Raw genomic sequence first — 26,845 nt, 5'->3', positions numbered from 1 at the left:
TACTAATGGCCCATTAACTTTCAGAGGATATGGGATCAAACTAATAAAGAATGGTTCATATTTTTCTATACAGTGACCTCCTCTCCAAAGCAGGGCCCTCGTTAACGAAACAGCTGTCTTAATGTGGCTTTAACCCGGTGACTCTTTACATTCCTTATGGTTTCTTTAGCCCCCTTGAGACACATCATGTCTTGCACCATGGCTATGATATACAGCCTAACAAATTCCCTAGAACACCCAGCATATGGATCTTTTACTTAACCCAGCAGGAAAAAGAAGGGAGTAGTTAATCACTGATTAAAATGCCAGAACAAAATCCTTTAGTTTTTAGAAGGATCTGGGAAAGCAGTAGCAAAGTCAGCTCAGTTTGAGTGATAGCCAGAAAGTGTGTTAGTTTAATCTGGGGCACCTGGGAAAACCAAACACCAAACCCCAAAACCCCAAACCCTGTCCACACTCCATTTCTTTTTCCTGAAGAAAGATATTTCTAAACTCTTCTGGACAGACATGAGACTAAAGCTACAGTAACTTAGGCCTTTTTCAGTGTTTCATAAAAATTTGTTTGGACAGTAGCTGTGTTGTGTTTATCACAGTTGAGTTTGAAAATGCAATCTAAGAATTGTTCTACTCCAGAGACTATTTGCTTAATCCACCATCTGTGTAGCTGTTATTATGCAAATTATTACAAGCATTAAAGTTTTGTGGGGAAGAATGACTTGCATTTATTTATGATGTGCAAAATATTCCATCTAAGAATTCCATGAAGTAGGCAAGTATCATTCTCTTTTATAGTTAAGATAATTCAAGACAGGAAAGGAAGCTGCTTGTGGAAATAGCATTTAACTAGCAGTCAGAAGATGTGGGTTCTAGTCCCAGCTTGCCAAAAGTGTTTTGTTGGGCAAGTTACTTAATCCTCCTGTCATTCTGGGGAACTCTTTTTTTTTTTTTTTTTTTTTAATTTTTAAATATGGGGCTGGATTAGATCAGCAGATCAGATGATTTTAGCCTGGGACCATAGACCACCAAGGCAACCAATGGACAGACTTCAGGAGATCTGGAAGACTTAAGATTTGTACACAACATTTTGGGCCTGTGTGCATGTGTGCGCACATGTGTGCTTATTGAGTAGGGAAAGAGCCCCTGGCTTTTATCAGATTCTCAAATGGGCCCATATCCCCCTTTCCCCAAAATTAAATACTACTAGGCTGCATAATCTCTCGGGTCCCTTATAGCATCAGTGATCTGGAATTCTCATGGAAGCCCAGTGGTGATTTGAAGCCACCCAGTGGATCTGTACTGTTCAGAAGTTAAGACATATAGGGAACGTTTGGCCCTGACCTCCACAATGAGACAACGGTGTGGTCACCCTGAACTCTCTGGGGAGTTTGTGTTTGGGATATCTGTGGATACAGGTGAGTAGGCTTTTGTGTCTGTCCCTGGTCTTCTGACATTTGTGGGAGCATGACAGTTTTCCTCGCCAGCCTTACCCATCCTCTTCCCACCCTCCTGTCCACACGGTGGTCAAAGCTTTGTGGCAGCAGTGATAGGAGGGCTGGGAAAGTGTGGGACAGAAAGTGAAAGGAGAGAAAGTGAATGAGAAGGTGCAGGGGAACCAGCAGCTTGCCCTGAATTTACCTACTTGGAACGTGCAGTACCAGGTGTTATGGCATTAAATATTGCTTGGCTAGTGTTTAATCAGGTATTTTATAATGTTGTTGTGAATTCACTTTCCAAGGACTAACCATTACATTTTCTCCCCATTTTTCAAATTGCATTAGAAATAACCCATCTGGAATAATGTAAGTTAGATTGCCTTTGAGAACCACGCCAAAAATGTGAACCAGTAATTTATTGATGGACAAAATTAGACTTACATCATGGGGCAATTAGCACTAATCCTTGAAACCTGGAAGCAAATTTGACCTAAGTCTCTATTCAAACCTTACTGGCTTTCAATTATTTGAAGGGGTTATTTGGGCACTTTCCTGTTTGCTTGTGGGTACAAAAGACCTTGGCTGCAGACCACAGAGCTAAGGAAACAAAGCAAGGCTTTAGTTCTTGAGCTTCTCAGAAAGAGGTGTCAATGTGAGACTTACTTAATAGCTAACATTTATTGAACACTCAGTATCTCCTAGGAATTATTTTAAATGCTTTGATTTTTGTCTCATTTAACTGTTGCCACAACCTTGTGAGGTAGGTTTTTTTTTTTATTTCTCCCATTTAGCATATGAGGAGATAGAGGCTCACAGAGATTAAGCAAATTTTTCAAGGTTACAGAGGTCACAGTGGAAAAGCTGGGATTCAATGCAGAAGGTGGGCCTCATCTAAAGTATACTTGTGTTGCACCCATGCAAATAAAAACTATGACTGTATCTTTACTGTATCTTTTAAAGTACCAAGTTTTCCTAACTTATATTGTGGAGAGTTGGAGCAAATTGGTTACTTACTTTACTCATGAAGAGAAAAATGTATAAAAACTATATATTTGTGTGTGTCTGTGTGTTTGTGATTCACCATCTATTTTAGTTTTTTGTTTCTCATGTTGTTATGGGGATCTTTCCACCAATTTAAATTTTGCTTCAGAAAATCATTGGACATTATACTGCTTCAGAAATGCATCTAAAGATCGTATTCCAAAAGGCATGAATATAGCTTTGAGGGAGGGTTTTGTAGAGAGACATAAAGGTAGGGAAAGATCCAGGGGGCAGATGAAAGTAAACTAGACTGCAGTTCTTCAAACGAAATAAAAATATGTTGTGAGGAAGAGTTTTGATGTATTGTGACATTATCCATAGAAGGCAATTAGCTGTGCCTAATAGAAGGTAAGTGACCAGTGTTTGCCTCCAGCCCCCACTTCCTTACCATGTTGAGTGTGATGTGGAAGGCCAGGTGATGTATGGGGAGAGTGAAATTACAGTGAATTATAGATCATAGAATTGCACTTAACAGGCATAACTCTGCAAAACTGGTCCTTCCTGCCCTACAGGTTAAGACATTGGTGGAAAGCTCTTGTTCTCTATGAGAACATCAATCAATGGCCAGGCTGTCTCCTCTGCTGTTGATACTCTTGTCAAAACCAAGAGACATTTCTAGTATTGTTAACTACTGAGTCATAAATGTCCTCCACTGATATTAGGTGAACTTATTCAGTGTTACAGACTCACACATATCATTCACTAGATTATGCATTGATTGCTTGTTAGGAATTAATGATACAATTTTCAGAGAATTATCTAAGACTGAGTCTAAAGATCAAGGGAATATCTTTCAATTAATTATGGGGTGATAACAGCATCCCAGGATCATTATTGTTGGCCACTTCAGGTATTTAAAATGAAGGTTATTTTAAGGGCAACCTTTTTTTTCTGTTAAAAATAGAAGATGTGTCTTTTATGAATTTTAAAGCACAAAGAAAGTGAGGATCACTTTCCAATTTGCAACTTCGGTAAATTTTTTCTTTTGGCAGACTCAGCTGGTTCTGGGAAATGCCAAAGGCTGGCAATGGCAAGATGGTAACAAATCTGGTTGAATTGCTAGAGACAGGCAGGCCTGTCCCCAGTAAGCACTGGTTCTCCCAGGACAAGCCCCCTGGATTCATTTAGCTTAAATTTAAACAACATTTAAAATTCTTTCTTTGGGAAACTCTTGAACCTCCTGCTGAAGGTTTGTTCCTCAGTAAAGATTTGCTTTGTGTTGCTTTCTCTTCATCTTTTAACCCAACTCTTGGTGGGTTTACCGAGTGTCTTTAATATTTATTAGTATTTTTTTTTTTGGAAAATGACAGTACAAACAAAATCTTTACACCCTTAGTCTTTGTAGATTCTATCTTTTGAAGATATTTGTAGAAAGTTATGACGTGTCTTCCTATTACTTATTTGAGTAAAGAAGTTTTAGATTAAAAAACTTGAGTTATGGTGGAGTAGAATGAACCTTGAATCAACAGTATATGTTGAGATTGATGGAGAGATAAAGCATAGCCACCACCTGAGTAAATCAAACGTGGTTTACTCATCTGAAGTTTGCAGAAGGAAGTTGGCACAGAGAGATTGGCAGCATGCTCTCATAATGATGGAGTTGTAAGCTTCTAGGTCCTTCATAACAGGTCTTGCCAGTAGGATTGTAGTTGAGGATAATAAGCCCGAATGAATAAATTTCACATCAGAACTTTTGGGAATTCAATTCTTCTCCAAGCCTGGTACATAAAACTGGAGATACACTGCACACAGTTTGGTCTGGTTAGGTACAGGGGACCACCTCACCTGTGTCAGGTGTATATCACCAATCTCAAAGTTTTAAAATATAAAATTTGAGTACAGTGTGTGGAACAGTACATTATGCTCAGGCATGAACAGAGCCCTAATTTCTCACCCTAATTTCTGAGCCTCTCTAGGCCACAAGAGCCTGTTCTAGGCACTTCCCTGAAAATGGTTTTCTTATCCCAGTGCCTTTGGAAATCATGGTAATAGGTGCTTGGACTTGCAGTGAGCAAAAACAACAGATGCAAATCTGAAGTCAAGTACTGCACATAGTTCTATTATCCCAGGTGGCAATTTACTAAGTTAAGTAAAACTCTAATTCAATTAGGTTTCAATGTGGGAAAATATTGACTGACTTTCTTTTCCTGTTGGAAAGTTTAGGAGTATGAACTGTTAATATTTTGAGGAAGTTCAAATAGCTTCCCTTACCAAAGTCTTGCAACAAGGGCTAGAGAAGACAGAAATGCTATTTCCGACAAATGGTTGGGTTACTAAAAGTTTAAGCAGATGCCCTGGCAAAATATTTGTTAAATTGGGCTCTCCTACTCTAGAAGGGAGAAATTCCTTGCTCTCTTTTTCTTAAATTATGTGACTTTAAAAATTATAATTAAGTTGTATAATTGTTAACATTGTTCTGTAAAGAAATCAAATCCCATGTATTCTCAGGCATGCTAGTCTCCTGGAAATAAAAAGTGTCTTTCTGCTTTATACTATCACCTCCATCTGGAGTGGTTCCTCCTTGAACTCATATCCAAGTTTTAAAAATGAGCTGAACCGCGTCTTCACTCTAAAGTTTCCCTCATTCTCTGTACTTCCAAACACGGAGGTCCTGCCTCTAGGGAGCAATTATTTTGGTCTCCTTGAATATACTGTGAACTCCATGATTATGGATTATGTTGAACAACATTCATGAATGAACGAGAAAGATTATGTCTCATTCTAGTTCAGGCACTGTTACACATTGAGGGTGCTTGGAAACCGTTTTTTGACTTGAACAAGATTGCAAGCTGCTCTAGTGCAGGGATTCTATCTTTTTCACCCCTTTATCCCTCTAACCCCCCAAACAATGAAACAATGCTCTCTTCATATTAACTTCTCAGTGGCCATTTGATATAGGAATTAGAAGATCTTTAATATCTTTGGTGCAAGTCCTCTCTCATTTTGGGGAACTACTATATGTGTACCTTGGAAGACTCAATCTAAGTTCTACGTTTAAGCTCTGCAGATATATGTAAGAATTGGGGAAGACACGGGGGCTCATTAAAGGCCTTATATCACAGTTTCTCAACATTTTAGATGTGCAGTTACATTTCTTGCCGATATTATTGCTGTTTCTCTCCATCTACTCACACAAAATACCTGGGCTTTGAGCTCTTTGAGGGCATTTTATTATGCCACATAGGTTGTCCTGAATGAATCTGGTTAGCACAGTGGTTGGCACTGAGTAGAGCTTCTTAAATAAAATACTTAAATCACTGTAATACTTACCTCTTAGGCATTTATTCCCATTAAGATCAGCACAATGCCTCACGCTCTGTATGGGATGGTGAATGGCTTCATTTATCTTCCTGTTCCATTTTTATGGCTATCCAGGATCTATGCCCATAGAGACCATAGCACCGCAGAGACAGACTGGTAAAGAATATAAAATGAAAAGCTCAGTGTAATAGGTAAGCCCAAATTTAGGGCATATGTCTCATGGGGTCAAGGAGGTGCATGGATCCTTCCTGGAAGGCTTGAATACATGAAGGGAGGTGGGTTTGATGGTGGAAGTGGGGAGTTCCTGTCGTTTCTACCCTGCCCAGCCATCCCTGACTGTGATCACCATGTGGTTCATGGGGGACTGCTGCAGAACTCTAGAGGGTCTTTGAAGCCCCTCTACTGACCCCTGACATTTAATTCTCCTTCCACTCCTGTCAATACCTCCAAACAAGACAGAAGATAGAGGGCTCCTGCATCTATTTGCCCCATCAGTAAGGGGTCTTTAATCTGTTTTAGCATGAAAAATTCATTAAGAATGTACTATTATTTCATCAGTGAAATCCTCAAATTTTAAATTAAATCCATAGGTCTGGTTTAGCAACCGCCGTGCAAGATGGAGGAAACAAGCTGGGGCCAATCAACTGATGGCTTTCAACCATCTCATTCCTGGGGGATTCCCTCCCACTGCCATGCCAACTCTGCCAACATACCAGCTGTCGGAGACCTCTTACCAGCCCACATCCATCCCGCAAGGTAAAGAAGAAGGGAGCTGAGCAGATGAAAATGTACCTTCCAATTGCCTTCCCTGGTGGTTATTTTATACAGTGAAATCCTTCTAGGATGCCAACATTGATGCTGTTTGTATGTTAATTATATTACATCAGGCCATCCTGGATGTGCCTGTCACATTTCAGAAACATAGTTTGTTCCATGACATATCTGAATCTCTCTAGATAAACTGTGTTGTAATTTAATTCTATGGCACTATTTTAAAACAAAACAAAGCAAAACGAACAAAACAACCTTCCCAAATAAAGGTGCAATTTGCTTTTCTTTTGTTAAAATTTTAACTCTGCATAGATACTGTAGTGTGCAATTAATTGAAGTTCTATGATGGTTACTAACTCTGATAGTAATCATTTGTTAGCACGTGGACGTGAATGGGACAATGTTAAATCAGAAGATTAAATTTTATCTGATTATCAAAGACAGCATTAAGGTATTTGAAATTATACAATTACACAAATATTTAGGTGCTTAAAAATATATTGATAAGAAATTTGAGACTTGGAAATTCTAACATAGGGTAATTCTTCTATCAGTCAATTCTCACATTGATTAATAACATTCACTACCAAAATAGGCATCTTAATATTGTCAGCATGACTTCTGCATTCAAATTCTGTGTGGGTGTGCTTTGAGAGTATATAAATAAGATGTTCTTGCAAACATGTAGAGATGTGGCTATGATTGTTCCGAGTGATTCTATATCTACATGTTAGGAAATGCAGTTTGAACTTAACATTTGCTCTGACCAATACGACCTTGACACTACCGATGGCTTGATGATTTGTGCGCTCTTGCACTGAATGTATTCCGCTGGCCTACAAAGGCATTTTATGGCTGATAATCTTCTTCATTTCAGCCGTGTCGGATCCCAGCAGCACCGTCCATAGACCTCAACCGCTTCCTCCGAGCACTGCACACCAAAGCACTATTCCTTCAAACCCAGACAGCAGCTCTGCCTACTGCCTCCCCAGCACCAGGCATGGGTTTTCAAGCTATACAGACAGCTTTGTGCCTCCGTCCGGGCCCTCCAACCCGATCAACCCCGCCATTGGCAATGGCCTTTCACCTCAGGTCAGTCCCGTGTTTCCAGACAGACGATTTGCTGTACACCAGAACCAAATAGTCAATTCCCTGAGGCAGGCATATAATGAATTGCCAAATTTAAACCATAATGTATTCTTTATACAAGCCACATGATTTCAGTTTTCTAGTTTCCTTTCTCTCCACCCTTCCTACTGGTTGCATCAAAGGTTGTAGCTTTGACTTAAAATTCAAGTGATTTTTAAATGTAATCACAGAGACTTTGTGTTTATTCTTAGTTGTCAAGGTATTTGTCATGTGTCATCTTTTCCACCCCAAGTTCTGGGCTTTGGTTGAGGAAGCTCACAGACATTGGGGTTTTTTATGGTGTTTGGTCAGCTGACCGGCTTGTGAGCACAAGTGCCTCAGAAGAAAACACCGAAGCTTTCACAAAATCCAAGAGGGAGGAAACATTGTGTGAAGAGAGGTCCAGCTGACGACTACAAAACCGGGCAATAAATGAGTTATAAATGCACAAATTAGGAGAATCGCAGCTCTTTGGGAATATATAAATATTTGAATGTTGTAATTGTTTTTCTAATTTGCGTTGGACTATGAGCTTTTCTTGGAAGATCATATTAATAAATTGCCTGATAATTGCATGTCAGAGGGTTGGTTAAATTTCCTACGTGTAGCATCTGTCTGAGGTTGACATTATTAGCTGTTGTTTAAATACTGATCGCTTGATTTTAGCAGAGGCAGTCAGCCCAGGTGGCGAGGATAGCTGCCCACTAAATTTGGAGAAATGTCACAAAGGGGTTGCAATCTATAATTGCGATCGAGAATCTCTTCAGGTTGAGAGTGAGAGTTTTAACAGCTTTATCTTTTCTCAGCCCCCTCTTTCCTTTTGGTGGCTAGGAAAACAGAGAGAAGCTCAGAATGACACAAATGAAAAGTGAAAAGACAATTATACTCAATTACACACTAATCAGTGACTATCACTGCTGCCTAAGCACCAAGAGGGCATTCTAATAGGCAGAAAATGAGATTTTAATGGCACAAAGGGTGGCCAAAATAACGACTCATATATCTTTGCCTTCTTCGTTTTCTTCAACTTGTGGTTTGCTTCTTGGGAGTGGAGTTCCTGGACTCTGCACAACGGTGATAACTCTGAGCAGCTGAAAAGTTCAAAGCTGTGGGAGTTGAAAAGAATGAATAGCAAAGGCAATGAAATAAACATTTCTGCCTAAAGGCAAAAGTTCATAAACCCTTTTTTTGTAACAGTGAATGTAATTAAGTTTCATAGATTCCCATAGCACATCTTGGGATAAAAAATAAGAGGTGGCTTTAAACCTTAGCCGAAAAATAACAACATGACAACAATAAAAGTGTTTCATAGAGGACTTTAATAAATTTAATTTCGAAGTACTGGCATTTATAAATGCATGCAAATCATGGACTTATATTAATAGATGCATCTTTAAAATGTCCAGATTCATAGCATATAAAGTTTCTTCAGCAGAACAGAAGTAACATCAGAAGTAGCTTCATTTGCAATTTTAAACATAAATAGTTTTGAGTCTTAGAAAATCTTTCTATGAACATGACTTGGTTAAAAGATTTAACGAAAGTAAACTCAGACCCTAATGCCTCTGTAAGGCGGGATCCAGAATTTCCCTGGCATTCCTTAGTACCTTATTCTATTTAATCATAATAAAAATAACAAAAGAAATCTGCAGTACATAAATGAAACTGCTAGTATATTGTATTATGTAAGTGTATTATCTTGTATAGTACAATAAGTATATTATTTGGTGGCGTTTAAGTATGTGGAACTCTTAGGTCTTGATCTTAATCCTTTGTTTCAAGGAGGCTGGATCTGATTCCTGTGGTGGTAGGGCAGGAATCACTCCAAAATCAGGCAATGGAAAATTCCATAAGCAACTTTTCCTGTATTTCTTTACTGTGTTCTTATGTATTGGGTCAGTTCCTTATTAATTACATTTTAATAATCCAGGATATTTTGCTTTTCTACCATACATTTCCATCTCAAACCACCAGGAGGAATCCATGTGGTCTTAGTTTTTAAGTTTCTCCTTATTTCCTCAGGCGTAGTTGGAGACTGAAAGGCAAATGAGTGAATTGGTGTCTTGCTGACCGTATCTACACAATAACGGAATAGGAGACTTGGGATTAGAATTCAGATTGCTGTCATTTCATAGAGATGCCTCTGTGTAAGCAAGAGGGGCTTACTTTTGGTTGGCTGGCTTTATTCAAAATATTGTAAAGAAAAATTTGAAGATACTAGCTCATGTCTAGGTGCTTGATTCTCTTGGTAACTGAAGAAGAGGGTAAAGGAAGGGTAGTGACCTTTCAGTCACTGCTTATTATACAGAAATGCTTCTTACTATATTGGATCATGTAACTCTAAAAATGGAACTAATCTTATGACTATGATTTTTTTCCTCTTCCTTGCCTACTATCCTATTCCTTAGCTTCTCTGTCACCTAATATGCAGACAAATCAACAGAGGCCCAAAGAGATTGTGACTTGCTGAGGTCCTAGAGCTGACTAGAGAAAGAATTAGAAATAGAACTGATGATTCTTGGCTCCCAGGCTAGGATCTCGTTCATTTTAACACATGGTTGGGTGAAGAGGAAACAGATCTCATGACAAAGTATTTAAAATCATTTAGGAAAGAGTAGTTTTTTAAGCTTTTGGGGTTCAGTTAATTTACACTCTCTCTGCTAAGCCTAATTTTTATTACTTTTGAAACCTTCCCAATAATAAAAATACTATATGCTTATTGTAGAAAAATGGAAAATTTTAAGAAAGCATCTTTAGAGTAGGAAAAACAATTCCTCTGGGGCAACCAATGTTAATATTTTCTCATATTGCCTTCTAGCTTTTTTTGGAGTCTTGTGCCTTTTTTTTTGGAAATGTAATTGAGTTGGTAAAGTGTATAAAACTGTGTATCTTGATTTTTCTCTACCTTTACATTTTATCCCAGGTCTTTCCCTACCTATTAATTTTAAACTGAATTGAATCCAAAGTTGTTGAATCATTATGGTCAATTCATTGTAGATCTCTTGGGTAGAGGCTAGTTAACATGTTAAAAATATTTATGCATTTTATTAGACTCCAATGTCACTGCATTTGATGTTTTGGCTACTGTTCAAACTTGGAAATCATGAGCTAGAATGTATGTGAACTTTGGTGGAAAGGATTTTGTTGTTTCTTGTCAAGGAATTAATAGATACCATCAGAACAGGTGAAGCAGTTCTCTGTATGTGAGTGAACAGTGGTTGTTTTTGTTTTGGGGCTTTAACACATCTACTCCCTCAAACAGATTCTTTTAAATCTCTGATTCAAGCGATTAGCCAAATGATACTTCTTAGATGCCCTCAGTCCTTCTCTCAGGGGAAGCCTCAGCTTCATGAGGGACAGGGGTGAAGCATGACCCATGAAGGCCATACTTGTCCAGCTCTTCAGATCAGTGTAGCAATGAGTTACATGGATTAGTGATATTTTTAAATCTTAGAATTACTGACTAAAACTTTTAGAAACTCTGGTCATATCCTTCTTCAAGTTGCTGAAAAGGTCTGTGCACTGCTTAATCATTGGCAAGTTTATCTGATTCAGAGGGAATCAGGAGCTATATCTGGGGGAATTGTCCCCATTTTACTCATGGAAAACTGAAGTCAATGCAACATGATCATCTAAATGACAGAAAGTGACAGAGCTAAGAATCAAAACTCTCACTCTCTTCCAGTCATTATTAATACCTCTATGAACACAAATGACACACTTCACTTGCTGGTTTTCATCAGAGGAAGCACAAGGCTCTGTGAGATTTTCCATGAGCTCCAGCACTGATATTTGACCTGATTTTTCTGCAGGCAAGGTTGAACAGCTCCACAAAGTGGAAGGCTTGGCTTCACATTCCATCCAAGTTTGGATCTGCCAGGGAACTTGAGGCGAGATTTCCAGTGATGTGTGAGGTGGTGGAGGGCATCTCTGCATAGCTATGATCATCTGAACTATATAACCCTATTATGAGATGGGGCTTGTAAAGGGTGATAAACCATTATCTGAGAAGGAAACCATGTAACTCACTCTAGCACTGGCTTTTCCCTGCAGCTTCATCCTTTCTTCAAAAGGTTGTGCTCTCTTGGTGTGGGGGAGAATACAAAGCATAGTAAAAGATGGACCATTTATTTCCCTTCTGTACCCAGAGTGTACATACCAGCACCTTCCTGCCCATGCGGGAGGGCAAAAGGAATGCCGACTTGGACTGCAGAGTGGCAAGGAAACACTACCATATGCTGAAGATGTGAGACCAATTATCATTTGGCCCATGTTCTTCTAATTAGCTTGCCTTTGCAAGAAATCCTAACCTTACTGCTCCTCTACCCCCAAAACACACATAGCCAACCCTGCCAAAAGAAGGCCAATTGAGTCAACAAACTTTTATTATTTCGTGCCCCACCTCCCATCCTTCTTTTACAAACTCTATACACCTTTTGTGATAGCTTCTAATGATTTTTGCAGTGCAATACAGTATCAGAGGGTTACATGGTTTCTAGGAAGCTTTTATATTGTTATGTAGTACACAAAAATGAGCCAACTTGGCTGAATTTAGTTTTCATCAACCATTGCAAATGATTCTTCAAATGTTTTGGGTTTGGTAAAACCGAAAACACATTTTGCCAGGCACTTTTCCTCCATGATTTTTCAAACTGTGTATTTTAGGGAAAATTTGATCCATATGGTTTTGATTCATTTACTCTTATATCATTGACATTTTTTTTTCCTACGGAGCCATTTGATATCCAAGATGCTTTCTGAGCCTTTCCTACGTTCATTTTAAGCATTTGCCTCCTTAAAAAGAGGAAGTCCTGTTTGCAACCTCAGAGGCCATAAATTTCGAGTACCCTCTCAATTCAGCAATACTTAAAAATACATTTGGTATAAATCTGGGTTATTATGAACACATTTTATGTTTAGAGCAGATAGGCAGATGTTGGTTTCTGGCTCATGAGTGAAACCAATGACAAAATAAGAAAATAGGCTTAAATTACAAAAAAAAAGTTTGGTTTTAGAGAACCTTTAACTGTTATTAATAAATCCCCCATGGTAAGGGCTATACTCAGAGGCCTCATTTCATATTTTGTCCAGGTCTTGGGTAAGATGTAATTGAATAACCAGTACACCTGTCCTATTTCATGGATAATCTACTGAGGAAAGAAAAAAAATTCTCATAAAGATCTGTGTAGCAGGCTTTAAAACGCTTGAAGAGAACCCTCGTGCTTGCTTACCACTCAGCACTTCAGGGGCAAAGAGAAGGTCTGCAGATCCCATCAAGGTTATTGACCATTCATTCGTCTGTTAAGTGTGGTTGAATCATCACAGTCTTGTGTGATGAGATACGCTCTCTGAAATAGACCCTAAAAGAACAGATAGATCTTTATATGAACGAGACTGTGGTTAATGGCCAACGACGCTGGATCAACATTTGTTCTTATTCATGTTTTACAAAAGAAAACCTTTAACTCAGCCACCCATCCAGTTGCTTTTAAAGAATAATGTTAAAATTGAGATTATTAGTGTGTAATGTATGTAAATTGCATATTTTGTGTCAGCTACGCTTATTAGTCGGCTTCTCCATTTCATGCATATATGTATTAGCCTATCGTGGTTCCATTTCAAATTCGATTTCAATTGCTCGGCACAGTTTCTTTTGACAAACATTTGTTAATCCTGAAACTTATTAGGGAGAAGCATTTAAGTGTTAATATGTGTACACAAAACTCAAGACTGCTTTTGATTTTGCTTGTCACTTTTTTGGAGTGCCGTGTTAACAATTATCTCAAATTCTTTAGCTGCAAGGCAAGATGATGGTTCTTGGTCCACTGAAAGTGTAAGGGCTTACCAGGGATCAACTTGTTATTTGGATGGGATATGGGCATTAAGAATGGTTGTACTGGGTACTTTTTTGCTTAATATAGGGAGAGAATGTTATTCACTTGGGCCCGGTAATTCTTTGGTCTTCTCTTGCACTGTTGATACGTATTAAAGTAGGTAAGGTTTACTTTGGATGAGCTCTTGTTTTAGGAGAGCTATTTTTCTGGACACATCCAGAGGACTAGTCTTTTTTCTAGGCCATTTATTTAGTCCATTACAGACATAGGTTACAAATTCTTTGCTCTCTGCTCACTTTTTTCATTGCTAAGAACCAGCCAAGCAGATGGCCTGCCCCCAACCCATTTTCCGATGAGGGTACCTCTGTCCTTTTACACTTTCCAGAAACTCATTTGTGGAAGAAAAAGGAGTGATTTTTGATTACAGAGATTGGTTGGGTTTGAAACAAAGCTTGGACAAAGGGACATCCTGTACACAAGTGGCAGCCTCTCGAAAGTTTGAGTATCTTTCTGTTTCATTTCTAAAGCAGTTCATGAGCTCATTACCTAGGCCTCATGTTTATGAAGGCTCAGGATGTTTATGATCATAAGTGAGCCCATTCCAGCTACATCAGAATAACCGTTGACCATTTACATGTTTCCATTCTGTCATGTTAAGCTTTCGAGATGTCCTGCTCCATAGTGAAAACGTTGCTGTTAATCCGTTTGTTGAATCAGTGCAGGCTGTAATTGACATAGTGCCTCTCTCTGAAGGCTGTGGTTGCTACTCTTAAAGACTATTTTGACGAGAGCCCTGGTTTATGTCACCTTGAGCCATAGCCTCTTGAGTTAGTTATAGATTTGGAGAATTGTGAAAGAAACAATTACTTGGCCAAAATCTCCTTTCTAAAGGAAGGGAGGGAGCAGCAGCCAATGACTGAATCTTACATCACGTCACTGAAATGAGTCACAAGAAAACCTTTCCTGCTGGATTAAAATTTTTTTGGGTCTGCTGAATTGATTTAGATAGAAAGTCTGTCAGCTCTGTTCCTCTGTACATTGAACAAATCAAATGTAACAACCCCATGGTTTTGGGGCCCATTTGAAATTCCTCTAGCCATTGAAGAGAAAAAATTGAGTATGATTGCTTAGTCTATAACTAACCTACTAGAATAAAAAGTTTCTCTTTGTAGTCAGTATTACACAGAAAAGCCATGCTGGATTCTAGTGTGAGGCCAATGGTCTGAATCAGCCCTTTATATGTGGTTGGAATGCAATGTAAAGCTTTTAATTTATTACTGCATCTGCAAAATGGCAATATCTACAGAAATCTGAATACTTGCATATTTATTCAATTAGGGCCTGAATGTGTGCTTTGTACTGTGCAGACACAGAAGACTTGATTCAGTCATTAGTTGTGTACTATATTTTTGTTTTTTTTTCCCTAAAGAATCTGTCTCTGCAAAGCAGTCTGGGTTTCATCAGAGGTGTATATTTTTCAATGTACAGTATAATATTTAAAAATTACTCTTGACATCTAGCTAAAATTCAGTCAAATAGAGGTTTTGAGATTAGTGATTGCATTGTTCCCACTGATCAATGGAAAAGTTGGCAAATTGGGAGAGCCTTTGAGCCAGAATCATAGTGTAGTATTGCTAGATGGAAGGGAATATTTCTCAGTGATCAGGTGACTGTGCAAGCAGATAATTAGTGCTGAACTAATAAAAGAGGCAGACATTATTTAAAATAATAACTGTCTTTTTTTTCTTACAAAATTCTGATGTCTCATTTTGGGCAGCTCATATTAAAAAATCTAAAATATTGCATCTGTTTGATGCAGTTTTTTACATTTGAACACCCTCTGTTGAGCTGATACTCAATTTGTATGACTCCATGGGAAAAATTCTTACTCAGTATCAACTTTTCCATGACTCTTCAAGGTAGAATGTCTTGTTTTAGCTTCTGTTGATGTGTTTATGACTTGTTAAAGCACACACTGACTGGTATTATTATAATATAATTTATCCATTGCCCTTTGACCATGAGCTTCTAGAAGAATGGCACCAGGTCATAACCATTTTTGAAAACTGAGAAAGCAAACAATACCTCATAATAAAGTCTTGTTCTACAAATGAGCTCTGTGGAATAGTGGTTTGGGGAAAAAGTATTCTGAATAAAAATTTGGGAAATGTTACAAACATATCCTTTCCCCTTTCAGAATCACAGTGGACATTAGCAGTGTGGAAACCTGTTTAGCTTTGTTTAACTCAGCATTTTCTTTAATTTGACCATGGTGTGGTGTGGGTAGTATGAGTAACATACTACCAAGTTTTGAGGAATATTTCCTAGGAAGTGATGTATGAAAGAAAACATGCATGTAGTTCCAGCTTATTATTTGTCCATTTCTAAAATGCTTGCCTTGATTTATCCCCCCACAAACATGTTTTTTCCTATTTAACGTCTTATGTCATCTTCTACCTCAACACATTGTCAACCCTCTGTGTGAGAACTTAGCAAGAACAGAGTAATTTTAAAGAGGCTGTAAACTGCCTAATAATATACGGGTAAGGCAGATTAGTGAGTAAAGGAAAGAAAGTGAATTCCTGTGACTTAGTGAATTGATTGCAACGTGGGTGTTAACTCATTGATCTAAGAAAGGAGCCATGGGGTCATAGCACTAGATTTCAGTTCTTGCCAGTCTCTTACCCAATCTCACTTTCTGTTTCTCTCTTTTGTTAAACTTGGAAGATAATAAAGAATTGTCTTACAAGCTATGTTGAGGCACATGGAACTTAGGAACTTTAAATGCTTTTTGATAAAATAACAAAAACACTATTGCAACAGGGTTTTCAATACTGTTTTATTAAAGATGTCATGAGAACCTCTGGTTAAAAAATACATTTTTGTTTGTCCCTGACAAATGAAGCAAATGTGGAAACTGAGTAACATCAAAAGAAAGGCAGTTTCTTGGTGGATGAGTGAATTTTGAAGCATTCCACCTATACGCTTTATGGCACCAAGGGTTCCTGTTGGCGTCCATCCCAACAGCAGAGATTCTAATGTATCTGGCTAACATAGTCTCCAGAAACAGAATATGCTAAAATAAGTTTCATTTCAGTACTACAGAAAAACAATAACATGAGAACCCGTTATAATGAAAACACGAGTCTATGATCCTTTATTCCATGGGGCTAGGGGTGAGGAGAGGAGAGGGTTATCTTATTGTTTTTCCTTTTCTAATTCTTGCTTTGATATATTGAAATATAATACCCACATGAATACATTTTAAAAATATCCAGTCTATCTTCTATCGTACTAGACACTGGATAAATTGGAAGTACGCTGTCTACCTCAAAGATGAGGGAATCTGAAGCTCAGCTATGCTTTTCTCCCACCAGCAAAGGATGGAGGTAGTCAAAACGATAGGTACAATAGAATGGTTTTGGAAAGTAGGGGACAATCTGAGTAATTAGAACCTAGCCAATCAGAGAGCATTCTTTTAATCACTAGATCACAAAGGCTCTATTTGTCAAGGTCTGCAGGAGCTAATTTAATTTCTATAGGTCAAAGAACTATAACAGTGTAAGTGGCTTTACTGTGGGCCCTAGATATTGCCAGCTTACATAAAGTTCCTGGTGCAATAAGAGACATTGTCATTGCTTAATTTATGATCAAGGACGCAAGTAAGTTTTGGATGGAAAAGAGAACACAGTATCATTATTGGTCTAGTGCCCCTGCAATTGGATATGTGGGTGAGGCTTAAGGTAGATGGGATTTTAACTTAGAGATATAGTAGCTTCTAGTTCCGGGAAGACTGTGTTCTCAGATGGTGTCACCTGTTTGTAGGGTTGCTAAAAGTTTCCATGCTTCATAAATGAATGCTTAATCTGCCTTACCACAAGGCCTGTAAAACATAAACCAGAACCATTTGCTAAGGAGTATGTTCATTCTTAGACTTTTGCATTCTTTGCTTTCCCATGGTTAATAGAAATACTTTTTCCTGACATCTATTCCCTAAGTTATTATCACTTGATCTTTTCTCTATTATAAGATCATACCTTCTGTCCATATGAAGATATGGGTAGGGAAGCTTCCCTTCTATGATGTTTAGACGCATGGTAGATGTGGTCTCATGACATTGACTTTGAACAGCCACAGAAATATTTGCCTGTATCACACATGGGCTATAAGAAAGAAATTTCCATGTTGAGCTGGGCAACTGATTTCCACCCCTAGTAGGCTGGAATGTCTGTCCTCCCCATGGTTAGCATATTGGGTGGTGGGGCAAATTTTAGGGGAATTCTGGGGCAATCTGACATCCCTCTGCTTGGGAAGGGCAGAGTTGAAGCCCTTTCTGCTAAAAGGCCATGTACCTTTCCAGTTTATTATAAACGATTTGTGAGTTTCAGAATGGAGCCAGGCAGTTCAGGTTCAGCCACGTTTCATTTGTGAACGGTTATTAGGGTGACTCAACTCTACATTTCCTTGAATGTAGGTTTATTTTATTCATTAGAGATGAAATTTTAAACACCATCTTATTGAAGTATTGTGGGATGTCCAATCCCCATAAAGCTTTTCCCTTTACGTATTTGGAATCCTAGGTCCCAGTGGGTCAATTAATATATAGCAAACACATCCTGAAGTTGTCATGAAATTAAACCAAGATATATGTTTGATTTTCCACAGCCGTATTTCAGATGTATTATTGAAACAGTGATAGGTTTGGGTGCTCATCCTTTAGAAGGCTACTGTGGTTGTGAGATATTTCCTCAAGTGAAAAGAGTTAACAGCAGGTAATGTCATTGCTTCTAGAAAGAGTTTGAGACTGTGTTAAGTGATGAATGAGGGTATCTGACCCACATCTGTTTTACATTAGAATGGAACATTGCCCTGACATCGTTAGGAGCATTTGTCAAGATTCCCTGGATGGAGCTTCTGTGAATTACATGCTGAAAATGTGTCAGGGTCAGATAAGAGGATATCATTAACTGCCCCAAGTTTACTCAGGGCTCCTGTCAGTCCGTCTTAATATGCTACCGGCCAACAATTTTCCTTGAGCTGTTTTGTTAAATTTTTCATTCATAGAAGAAAAAAATATGTTTGGTATACTCCTCCCAGCCCCGAATATTGCACATGTTCTTTTCTCATAAATCATATTAATTGCAGACATGGTCACAAAGCATATTAAATGCAGGCATGCGTAAATGAATTAAAACATATGAGAATTTTATTACGCCCATGGAGGGTCTAACATAGTCAAATGCCAACTGTATTAACCGGTATAATGTTTCATTGAGGTGAAACGAGCTTCTTCATAATAGACTTTATTTTATTGATAATAGGTGGACATGGTATTATTGTTCATCATTGGCTTGAAGTAAAGTGTACATATATATGTATGTGTATGTGGTTTATATATATGCATATATATATATACACACACAGACATACACATATGTCTCTCAGAAGCCATTTCTTTTTGCCTAGATTTCTGTTCAGTTATCAGCCACTAAAGAATATTGCTCTCAATTTAAAAGCTTAGCCCTACCGAGAAATAGGTATACTAAAGAAGTGATAAAATAAAAGCTATTTCTGTAATTGGCAACAGGACACAAGATTAAAGCATATGCATCACTGAGAGTCTGAGACAGCACTTACTGTACGCTCTACAAATGAAACTTGGCATCGTAAGCAACATATGCAGCACACTTGTCTGGCACTCGTACTCTTTCATCATAGCTACTTGTAAAATGTGAACTGAGGATGAAAATAAAGAACAAGATCAGATTTAGCTGGGCATTTTACATGCACCGGTTTTCTCTCTGGTTAGGTAAGGGCCGGCCAGCCGTGTCCTTTCCATAACTCCCAGGGTGGGTGAGAAGGTCACCATACATACCTTAAGAGAAACTTCTGCCTTCGGGCAACTTCCTTCTTACAGCTTTCAAACAGACAGGACCAAAAATCTAATTATTTAGATGCTAATCAACTGCAGGATAATTCCTAAGGCATTTGAATCCAAAGACGATATTTTCAGGAAAGTCTCTGCTGTTTAAATTTAGACTTTCAGCCTTGAAGCTTCAGTCACTGAAATTTAACCATTAGGTGACTCCAGTCACACCCACATTGGCAGAAAACATTTGGATAAGCATTTGCATGTATTTGTTTGGTTTTGGGAATAAATTATAATATATAAATTAAAAAAATACATTTAGTCAGTAGACTTTTGGAGGGAAGGGTAGAAGTTTAGAAAACCCTTTATATCATACAAAGTTCTAATTCACAATGGGTTTTTGGAAAGCAGCTACATGTGCATTATTAAATGTTAAATCAGAAGACCATCTGGTCACTTAAAAAAAGAAAGAAGATAAAGACATGAACCAAGATTCCTACGAAGAGAAAAAGAAGTGCCTAGATGTACACCATAATTTGCTAAATCATTTTAGATTTCTGATAAGCTCTGAGCATTTTCAACTGACGGCAAAACCATAATGTTTGTGCCAAGACAAATATTTTCCAGACACATCGTTTTAAATGTAAATCTTAATTTGGCCCACAGTTTTTATCTTTTATATTTAATCTTACAATAGGAAAATTAATTCAAGAGAAATACGGCAGGAGGTAATTGTAAAGAGTTAGCTTTTCCTGAACCATATAATCTTCCAATCAAGATATAAACAATCTATTTGGAATTCTGAAATCTGAGAATGAGTTTAAAGAGTTCGTCAGAAAATGTCTTTAATGATGCAAAAGGCCCAGGAACAGGAGGAAAAAGTGTCGGTTTGAAATTCTGAGACGTTGAATTTATTTTTAAAGGTTATCCATACAACAGTTTAGAAATGGTGGTTGGGACATGTTCTGGAGGTAGCAATTTAGAGATCTACCGAATTGTTGTTTTCAGATGCCTCAAGTAAAACGTTGTATACAGCTAAAAGTACAAAAGACTTCCCTTTCAGTGGAGGGCATCTTTAACGGAAAATTATTTTTCTGGTTATTGTATCCCCTGGACTTACTGGCATTTAATAAAAATGTTATCAGTGATCAGGAGACAGAACAGAGTAGCCCTGAAATGGTTTCTTTTTCTTTTCCTTTGAAATTGTTTGAATTGTTTGTGTCCTCCCCCCCAAAAAATATCAGGCAAAAATGCCAGAACTTTAGTAGAAATAGCTTACTAATAATTAGCTCAATGTATGAAATAAGAGTGAATAAAACCTATTTGCCACAAATGATTTTATTTTAGGCTTTGAATTACAAATCGCTGCAGGAAAAGCATATTTTAAAAATCCTAGCCATATTCTAAAAAGAAAATATGACTAGAAAGCTTGAATACCCATATTGGAGGAATTCTATGAAGTTTGTTTATCAACTTCTTTGGCTACAGAAAGGGATTTCCATAGGTTCCCTTGAACCGCATGAAATACAAAATAGATTTTTAAGGAACATACATAAAAGTGTGATAGGACTCTTCCATGGATATCTGAGGTTTTAAATTATACTAGGGGAAAGTAATGCATTTTCTATTTTATAGCCAGTATTTTTTTAATCATATTTTTTATTGTAGGCTATAACATGTATACATAGAAGTGATAACTTTCCAAGTGCAATTTAACAAGTAGTTAGAAAGCAAGTTTCAAAGAATATTATAGGTGACAGTTCACAGTCACTATTTTTTTCTCAACAGATTTCCTTTTTAATTTTTAAATGACAGATTATTAAAAGGATGCATATTTTCAAAGTTTTCTCAATGTGAAGTATTGAAATAAATCGCATTAGTTATGGTTATTAATCTAAATTTTAGACCAAATGAAAGAAAATATTCGTGTCTCTTTCCCCATTCTTCCACAATTCTTGAGAAAGTCATGTCCCTAGAAAAGAAATCATGGTTATGGTCTGTGACTATCACAGTGGAAATAAGGACTTGTGGGAGCGTGGAAGTTCAAGGGACCGTGATACCAGATCTCAGCCCTATATTCCCTCACGTCAGCTGTGGCCTATAATGGGCTGCGGAGCTAAGGGCGATCGTGGCGAGAACCTTCCTTAGCTGCCTTTCTGTGATGTTGGTTGTGCTGAGGGGAAGACCCGGCTGGCATCCCTTCTGGTCTGGGCATGTTTTGGGAGGTCTTAAAAGCACTCTGCCTGGAACTTTTGAGGAACTAGCTTCCTATTGCCCTAGAATATGGCTCTGGCAGACAGTTCTGTATCTTCTGCATCCTCCAATACATGTATTTCAGGGCCTTATTGTTCAATTCCTGTCCTAAATGATTTTCTAATTCAGTGGCCTCAAAAAGTTGCAACATGCACAATGTTAAAAGCTGAATTTTGCTTGCAGGAAGGACTCATTTCTTCTCTTTTAAGGCCATCATGGTTTTTGCTGCCTTCAAAGTTATGCAAAAAAGAAATGCATGGCATGGGATTAAAAAAAGTTTATCACAAACATGTACGTGTAGCTCATGGGAGAGTGTGTATGTTTTGAATAAAATTCTGCTCTTAGCTCTTCAACTATAGCTGTAAGTAGAGTATTCCCTTCCTCCCTTAAAGTGATATATCATTCACTTAGTTTCAAGTCAGTATCTTCGTGAAATACACTATTAATTTAAAATAGATTTCCTTTTCATCCAATCCACTGGGTATTTTCTCTCTCTCTGGACTTAGACAGTTATAAAATTGCTTTTTCTAAGTACTTGTTTCTTACTACAGTAAAAGATTTGGGCTCTGTGTCATTATCCCCCTTTCATTTAAAAAAAATCACATTTTTCATGTTTATGGATTGATTGCTTGCCCTGTGCATTTTTGTCTTTTGGCTCAGCACTCAAAGAGGTTTCTCCTGATTTGAAAGGAGTGTATCTGACACTGAACAACCTCTATTTTAAAGAAAACAACAACTTTCTTTTCTTCTAATAAACATGCATAATTTTGGCTGAAATAAAATATTTAATAAATTAGTATATAGGTTAAAGTTATGAATTTTTCATGTCTACACTGTAAAATGATTTACATAAGCTCAAAGAAAGGCAACAAAAATCCGTGTAGGTGGAAGAACATTCTGGAAACAAATACATTTTTGGTTATGTTCAAGTTTTTAAAATAAAAAAAAATTAAGCAAGTAACTTACTATAAACATTGTTGGGTAGGGCCCTAGGAGAACCCCGTTTTCTAGTGCTTTTCCATCCTCCTGGATTTGTGAATCCTACTGAGTCTTATTTTATTTTGTGACTTTTGCTTTCCCCTAATCTCCAATGAAACAAAACTATGTTCTACCACATAAGATTTTTTTTTATACTGTAAGTACTTTTTATGAGATTTTATAAAAAGGTATTTCATCACATATCTCAAGAAAATTGTATATCTCTAGGATGGCTTTCAGAATTTGGGCATCTCTCTGTTGGTTGGTCCACATCAACACATCTTCACACGTGCACACACACAAGACCTCTGATGAAAGGGAGACAGTGAAACGGAACATTGAGCCTATGATAAGGGAAATCAGTGGTCTGTTAAAATGGAGGAAGGGAGAATAATGCACAGAGATGGTGAACAGTTTCTTTCTGCCTCTTGGGGCTAATTAAAGATGGATCAGTTTAAAGCTTTAGTTTAAGAAGATTTTGCTTAGCTCTAAGTATTTATCGTGCAAACCCTTCCCAAAGGGAATTGTGGAGTCATTGTTTTTGGAATCTGCTGTAGGATGCTTTTCCAGGATGCAGGACTGGTCCTCACCTTGCCAAAGCCCTCAGGATTCTACAGCCTTAATTACCTTTGAGTGAGAGTGTTGCTTTGGGGTTAGCACAAGAGCCAATATTCAGAGCTTGGTTTTCATTTCATTCTCTGTCATTTGTTTTTATATTTGTAAACTTTTATCTTCATATGCTTCAAACTTTCTAAAATAAAACAGGAATATTATGGAAATATTGTACAATTACAGGCACTTACATGGTAACTGGGTGGCAGTTTCTGGAAGCAGTTCACCCAGCTGTAGTTAGATTCCTTCTGCAATTGCTTTTGAGCCCTGCCACTGAATTGTGTGAAGCTGAGAAAATCACTTCCTCTCTGTGCTGCAGTTCTCCAGGTGCAAAATCAATTATCCACTTACTTCCATCAAGGAGGTGTGGTAAGGGTCAGGGAGCTTGAGTTTGTGAAACACTTCACTGTGCTTACCTGAAAGTGGTTCTGTTATCACAGTTTTTTAAAAGTCATTTTGCTCTCCAGAGTTATTTACAAAACTGAATTGACTTTTTATAACAAGTTTGCTTTCCATGCTTTTCTTTCCTCTTAACATTTCTCATGTATGAAATGTTAATTTAGAGAAGAAATAAAATGATAGGTAATGGGAGCTGTGGCTTGGAGAATTGTTTACTCTTCATTCGTTCATTCATTCATTCAGCATCTAATATGTGCCAAGAACGGTGTTATGTACTGGAGATAAAAAGATGAGTAAATTGTTCCCTCAAAGCTCTCATAATTCAGAATAGTTGACTGGACTACTGATTGTGCAGAGGGAGGGACGTGTAAAGCATGAGGGAGCATCGGGGAGCAATCATTATTTCTAAATACTGAAGGAGGCCAAAATAGGGAGAGGAGCTTTCTTGAGAGGGAACATCTCAAAATTCACTGAAATATTTGATTTGGATTCATTTAACATTTTTAAAAAATGTAAACAAATGCCTATGTAAAATCACATGGGAAACTTCCAGATGTCATACATGATTAGCTACTATATAGGAAAAACTAGACATTTTTTCTGTATGAACAGATATGCTTCTTCCCTCAGTCCTCTTGGTTCTTTCCCTGAAATTCCAGTCCGATTTTATCATTAGGGGCATGGGTAACCTCTCTCCTTCCTTCTTTTCCTTTTCCTTCTTTCTGTCCCCTTCCTCCCTCTCTCCTACCCATCCCTTCCCTTTTCCTGAAACTACAGTCAGATGTTATCATTGGAGCATGATGTCATATCTCTGCCACTTTGAATTGAGGTCAGTCTTCTGGAGAGCTCTTACAACAGATTTCCAAAGGAATAAAAGTTGAACTTCCAAGTTTCTTTTTCTGCTGTAGGTTTTGATCTGGTCCCCTCTGCCTTTTAACTTCTGCCTGTTTATTTTAGGTAATGGGACTCTTGACCAACCACGGGGGGGTACCTCATCAGCCCCAGACCGATTACGCTCTCTCGCCACTCACTGGGGGCCTGGAACCCACCACCACGGTGTCGGCCAGCTGCAGCCAGAGACTAGAGCACATGAAGAGCTTGGACAGCCTGCCCACATCTCAGTCCTATTGTCCACCCACCTACAGCACCACAGGCTACAGTATGGACCCTGTCACAGGCTACCAGTATGGGCAGTATGGACAAAGTAAGCCTTGGACTTTCTAAAGGGTAATCACTCTTGGAGGGGTGACAATTAAATTTCAACTCTTCCTTAAGAAAGGGGAGTTAGAGGCATGCTTCCAGTATCAATTTGGTGGCCAAGCTAGCTGACTGTTCCAGCAAGAGCTCCCTCGTATAATTATTTTCTTAACTGATGTCAACAACATCTTGTGGTTATTAATTGCTGAGACATGAAATCTGATTGCCACTAGGTAAAACACAAGGGTTGGCCAAAATGAAATAACCCCTGGCATTAGAAACACATGTTCTTAATGAGGTCAGCTCAAGGATCACATGGGGTATAATCCCCAAATCCCCAGGACACAGAGTTGTGTCAAACTTGTCTCAGGAATAAAAATATTAGCTTCAATCCTTTGATACCATGGTATTAAATATGACATTGTCAGCCTGTAGCTGATATCACCCCTGTGAATTGTCCCAGCATGACTTAAAAAGCTGCGTTTGTTTCCTTACAGGTGCCTTTCATTATCTCAAGCCAGATATTGCATAAGTGAACACTTGGAGCTAAAACTGGCCCTGTTTCCAGTCTCCTCCACCTAAACATGAAGAGTCTCCTAAAAAATATATCACCCTTTTGGGGGCAGTCCCCACAGGGGACGCAGGAGAATGATTGATTTTCTTTCTCCAAGTAGTTGGTTTCAAATACTTTTGAACGTGATCAACAAAAGCAGTCAAGAAGAGGAAGACCTGGAGCCAAACAAAAGAAAACAAAATAAAAAAAAAGAAAGAAAGAAAAAAAAGAAAAAAGACAAATGCAGCTTTTTAAGGCAGTGGTTTAATATGGCTATCTATCAAAATATCCCAGTTCTTTAGTGCTGATGATCAAGGAGCTAAAACATTCCTTTTATTCAAAAAAATTTTTTTTTTGCATGTGTGTGTGTATCTGAGATTTACCTGGACTGGTTTGGGCAAGCAGAAGGTTCTAAAACGTAGTAGGAGAATACTCTAAAGTGTAAACTTTGTTTGATGTCCAATGCTGACACTTCTACAACGTTTGAACTGCTCAGTTAATGAAGCAGGAATGGAGGAACCCTTAACTTTTACACACTGGAAATTGATATAAAAATAAATGCCACCATCTTTAGGAAGCTAGACTAGGTGTAAGGGACCTCCCAAATAAATTATTTGTTCTCTTATTCTCACTTGTAATCCAGTTGTCAATAAATGTCACGGACATGTCTTGCTAACAGGATGTGAGATAACCTGAAGGAAAGCTTGTTTTCTTTTCTGGAGTGGGGTGAGGTGTGTGACGTTTTCCCAATTCATATTCATTTTGGAAGCCAACCTGGTTGGGAGGAGTGGTGGAAAGAGGTGGCATGCATTCCCACAGCTGCCTACCAGTGTGCAATACTGTGTACCTCTTGGAAGCTTTGGCAGTGGCCAAGGTGACATAGACAGAATCAGAATTATATTTTTTGCAGGTGCTTTTATTTCACAGCCTGTAATTCACTGTGGTAGAATGCAGTGATGTTTGCCATTTGCTGGTCAACCGACACCCGGCTTGCTCCTTTTGATCAGAGACTGTGTCAGATAATAATGCTTTTAAAATGATTATGTTTACATTCTTCTCTTTTCTATGAAAGGCAGGGCAAGAACAGAAATGTCCATGTGGCTCTCGTGTACTTTCAAATTATACAATGATATCCAATATTAAAAGAGTAGAGGAACTGAGGTTTACATACATTTGTGTGGTGACATTTTAGAATGTCAATAAATTTGTTTTTTGAAATGTTAAGAGGAAGAAGAAGGTGAAAGGCAGTGTTATTTATTTCTTTCTATTCTTGGAACAGTGAACGAGATAGGCACAAATACATTCCTTTTAGAGTTAAGAACTATGACGTAGTGAATTAGTGAGACTAGACATAGTACCAAGATTAGGTCATATATTGGTGTTAGAGGGTGATGGAACAAAAGAAATGCTATCTTAGTGTTGCAGCCTCAACCAACAACAATGTGTTGTAAAAATGTCTTTCATGTAAAAAGTGCAGTAAATATTTACTATTTATAATGAATAAACAGTTATGAAA

General features: G+C 38.0%; 1 protein-coding gene across 4 annotated transcripts in view; it reads left to right on the top strand.

Moving 5' to 3' along the window:
* PAX3 (paired box 3) overlaps nucleotides 1–25,701 on the top strand; it is an 88,437-nt gene extending 62,736 nt beyond the window's left edge. For 3 of the 4 annotated variants that reach the window (XM_037850339.1, XM_037850340.1, XM_037850338.1), the window contains exons 6-9: nucleotides 6,326–6,491; nucleotides 7,384–7,598; nucleotides 24,537–24,783; nucleotides 25,274–25,584. In XM_037850339.1, coding sequence (XP_037706267.1) covers nucleotides 6,326–6,491; nucleotides 7,384–7,598; nucleotides 24,537–24,783; nucleotides 25,274–25,308 — 663 coding nt within the window. In that variant the 3' untranslated portion in view covers nucleotides 25,309–25,584. Of the gene's footprint in view, nucleotides 1–6,325; nucleotides 6,492–7,383; nucleotides 7,599–24,536; nucleotides 24,784–25,273 lie in introns of all 4 variants that reach the window. The other variant, XM_037850337.1, reaches the window with a different exon arrangement.
* The last annotated feature ends 1,144 nt before the right edge of the window (nucleotides 25,702–26,845 follow it).

Source organism: Choloepus didactylus, chromosome 9 (genome assembly GCF_015220235.1).
Source record: "Choloepus didactylus isolate mChoDid1 chromosome 9, mChoDid1.pri, whole genome shotgun sequence".
NCBI lineage: Eukaryota > Metazoa > Chordata > Mammalia > Pilosa > Megalonychidae > Choloepus > Choloepus didactylus.
This window is presented reverse-complemented; position numbering and strand designations above follow the sequence as displayed.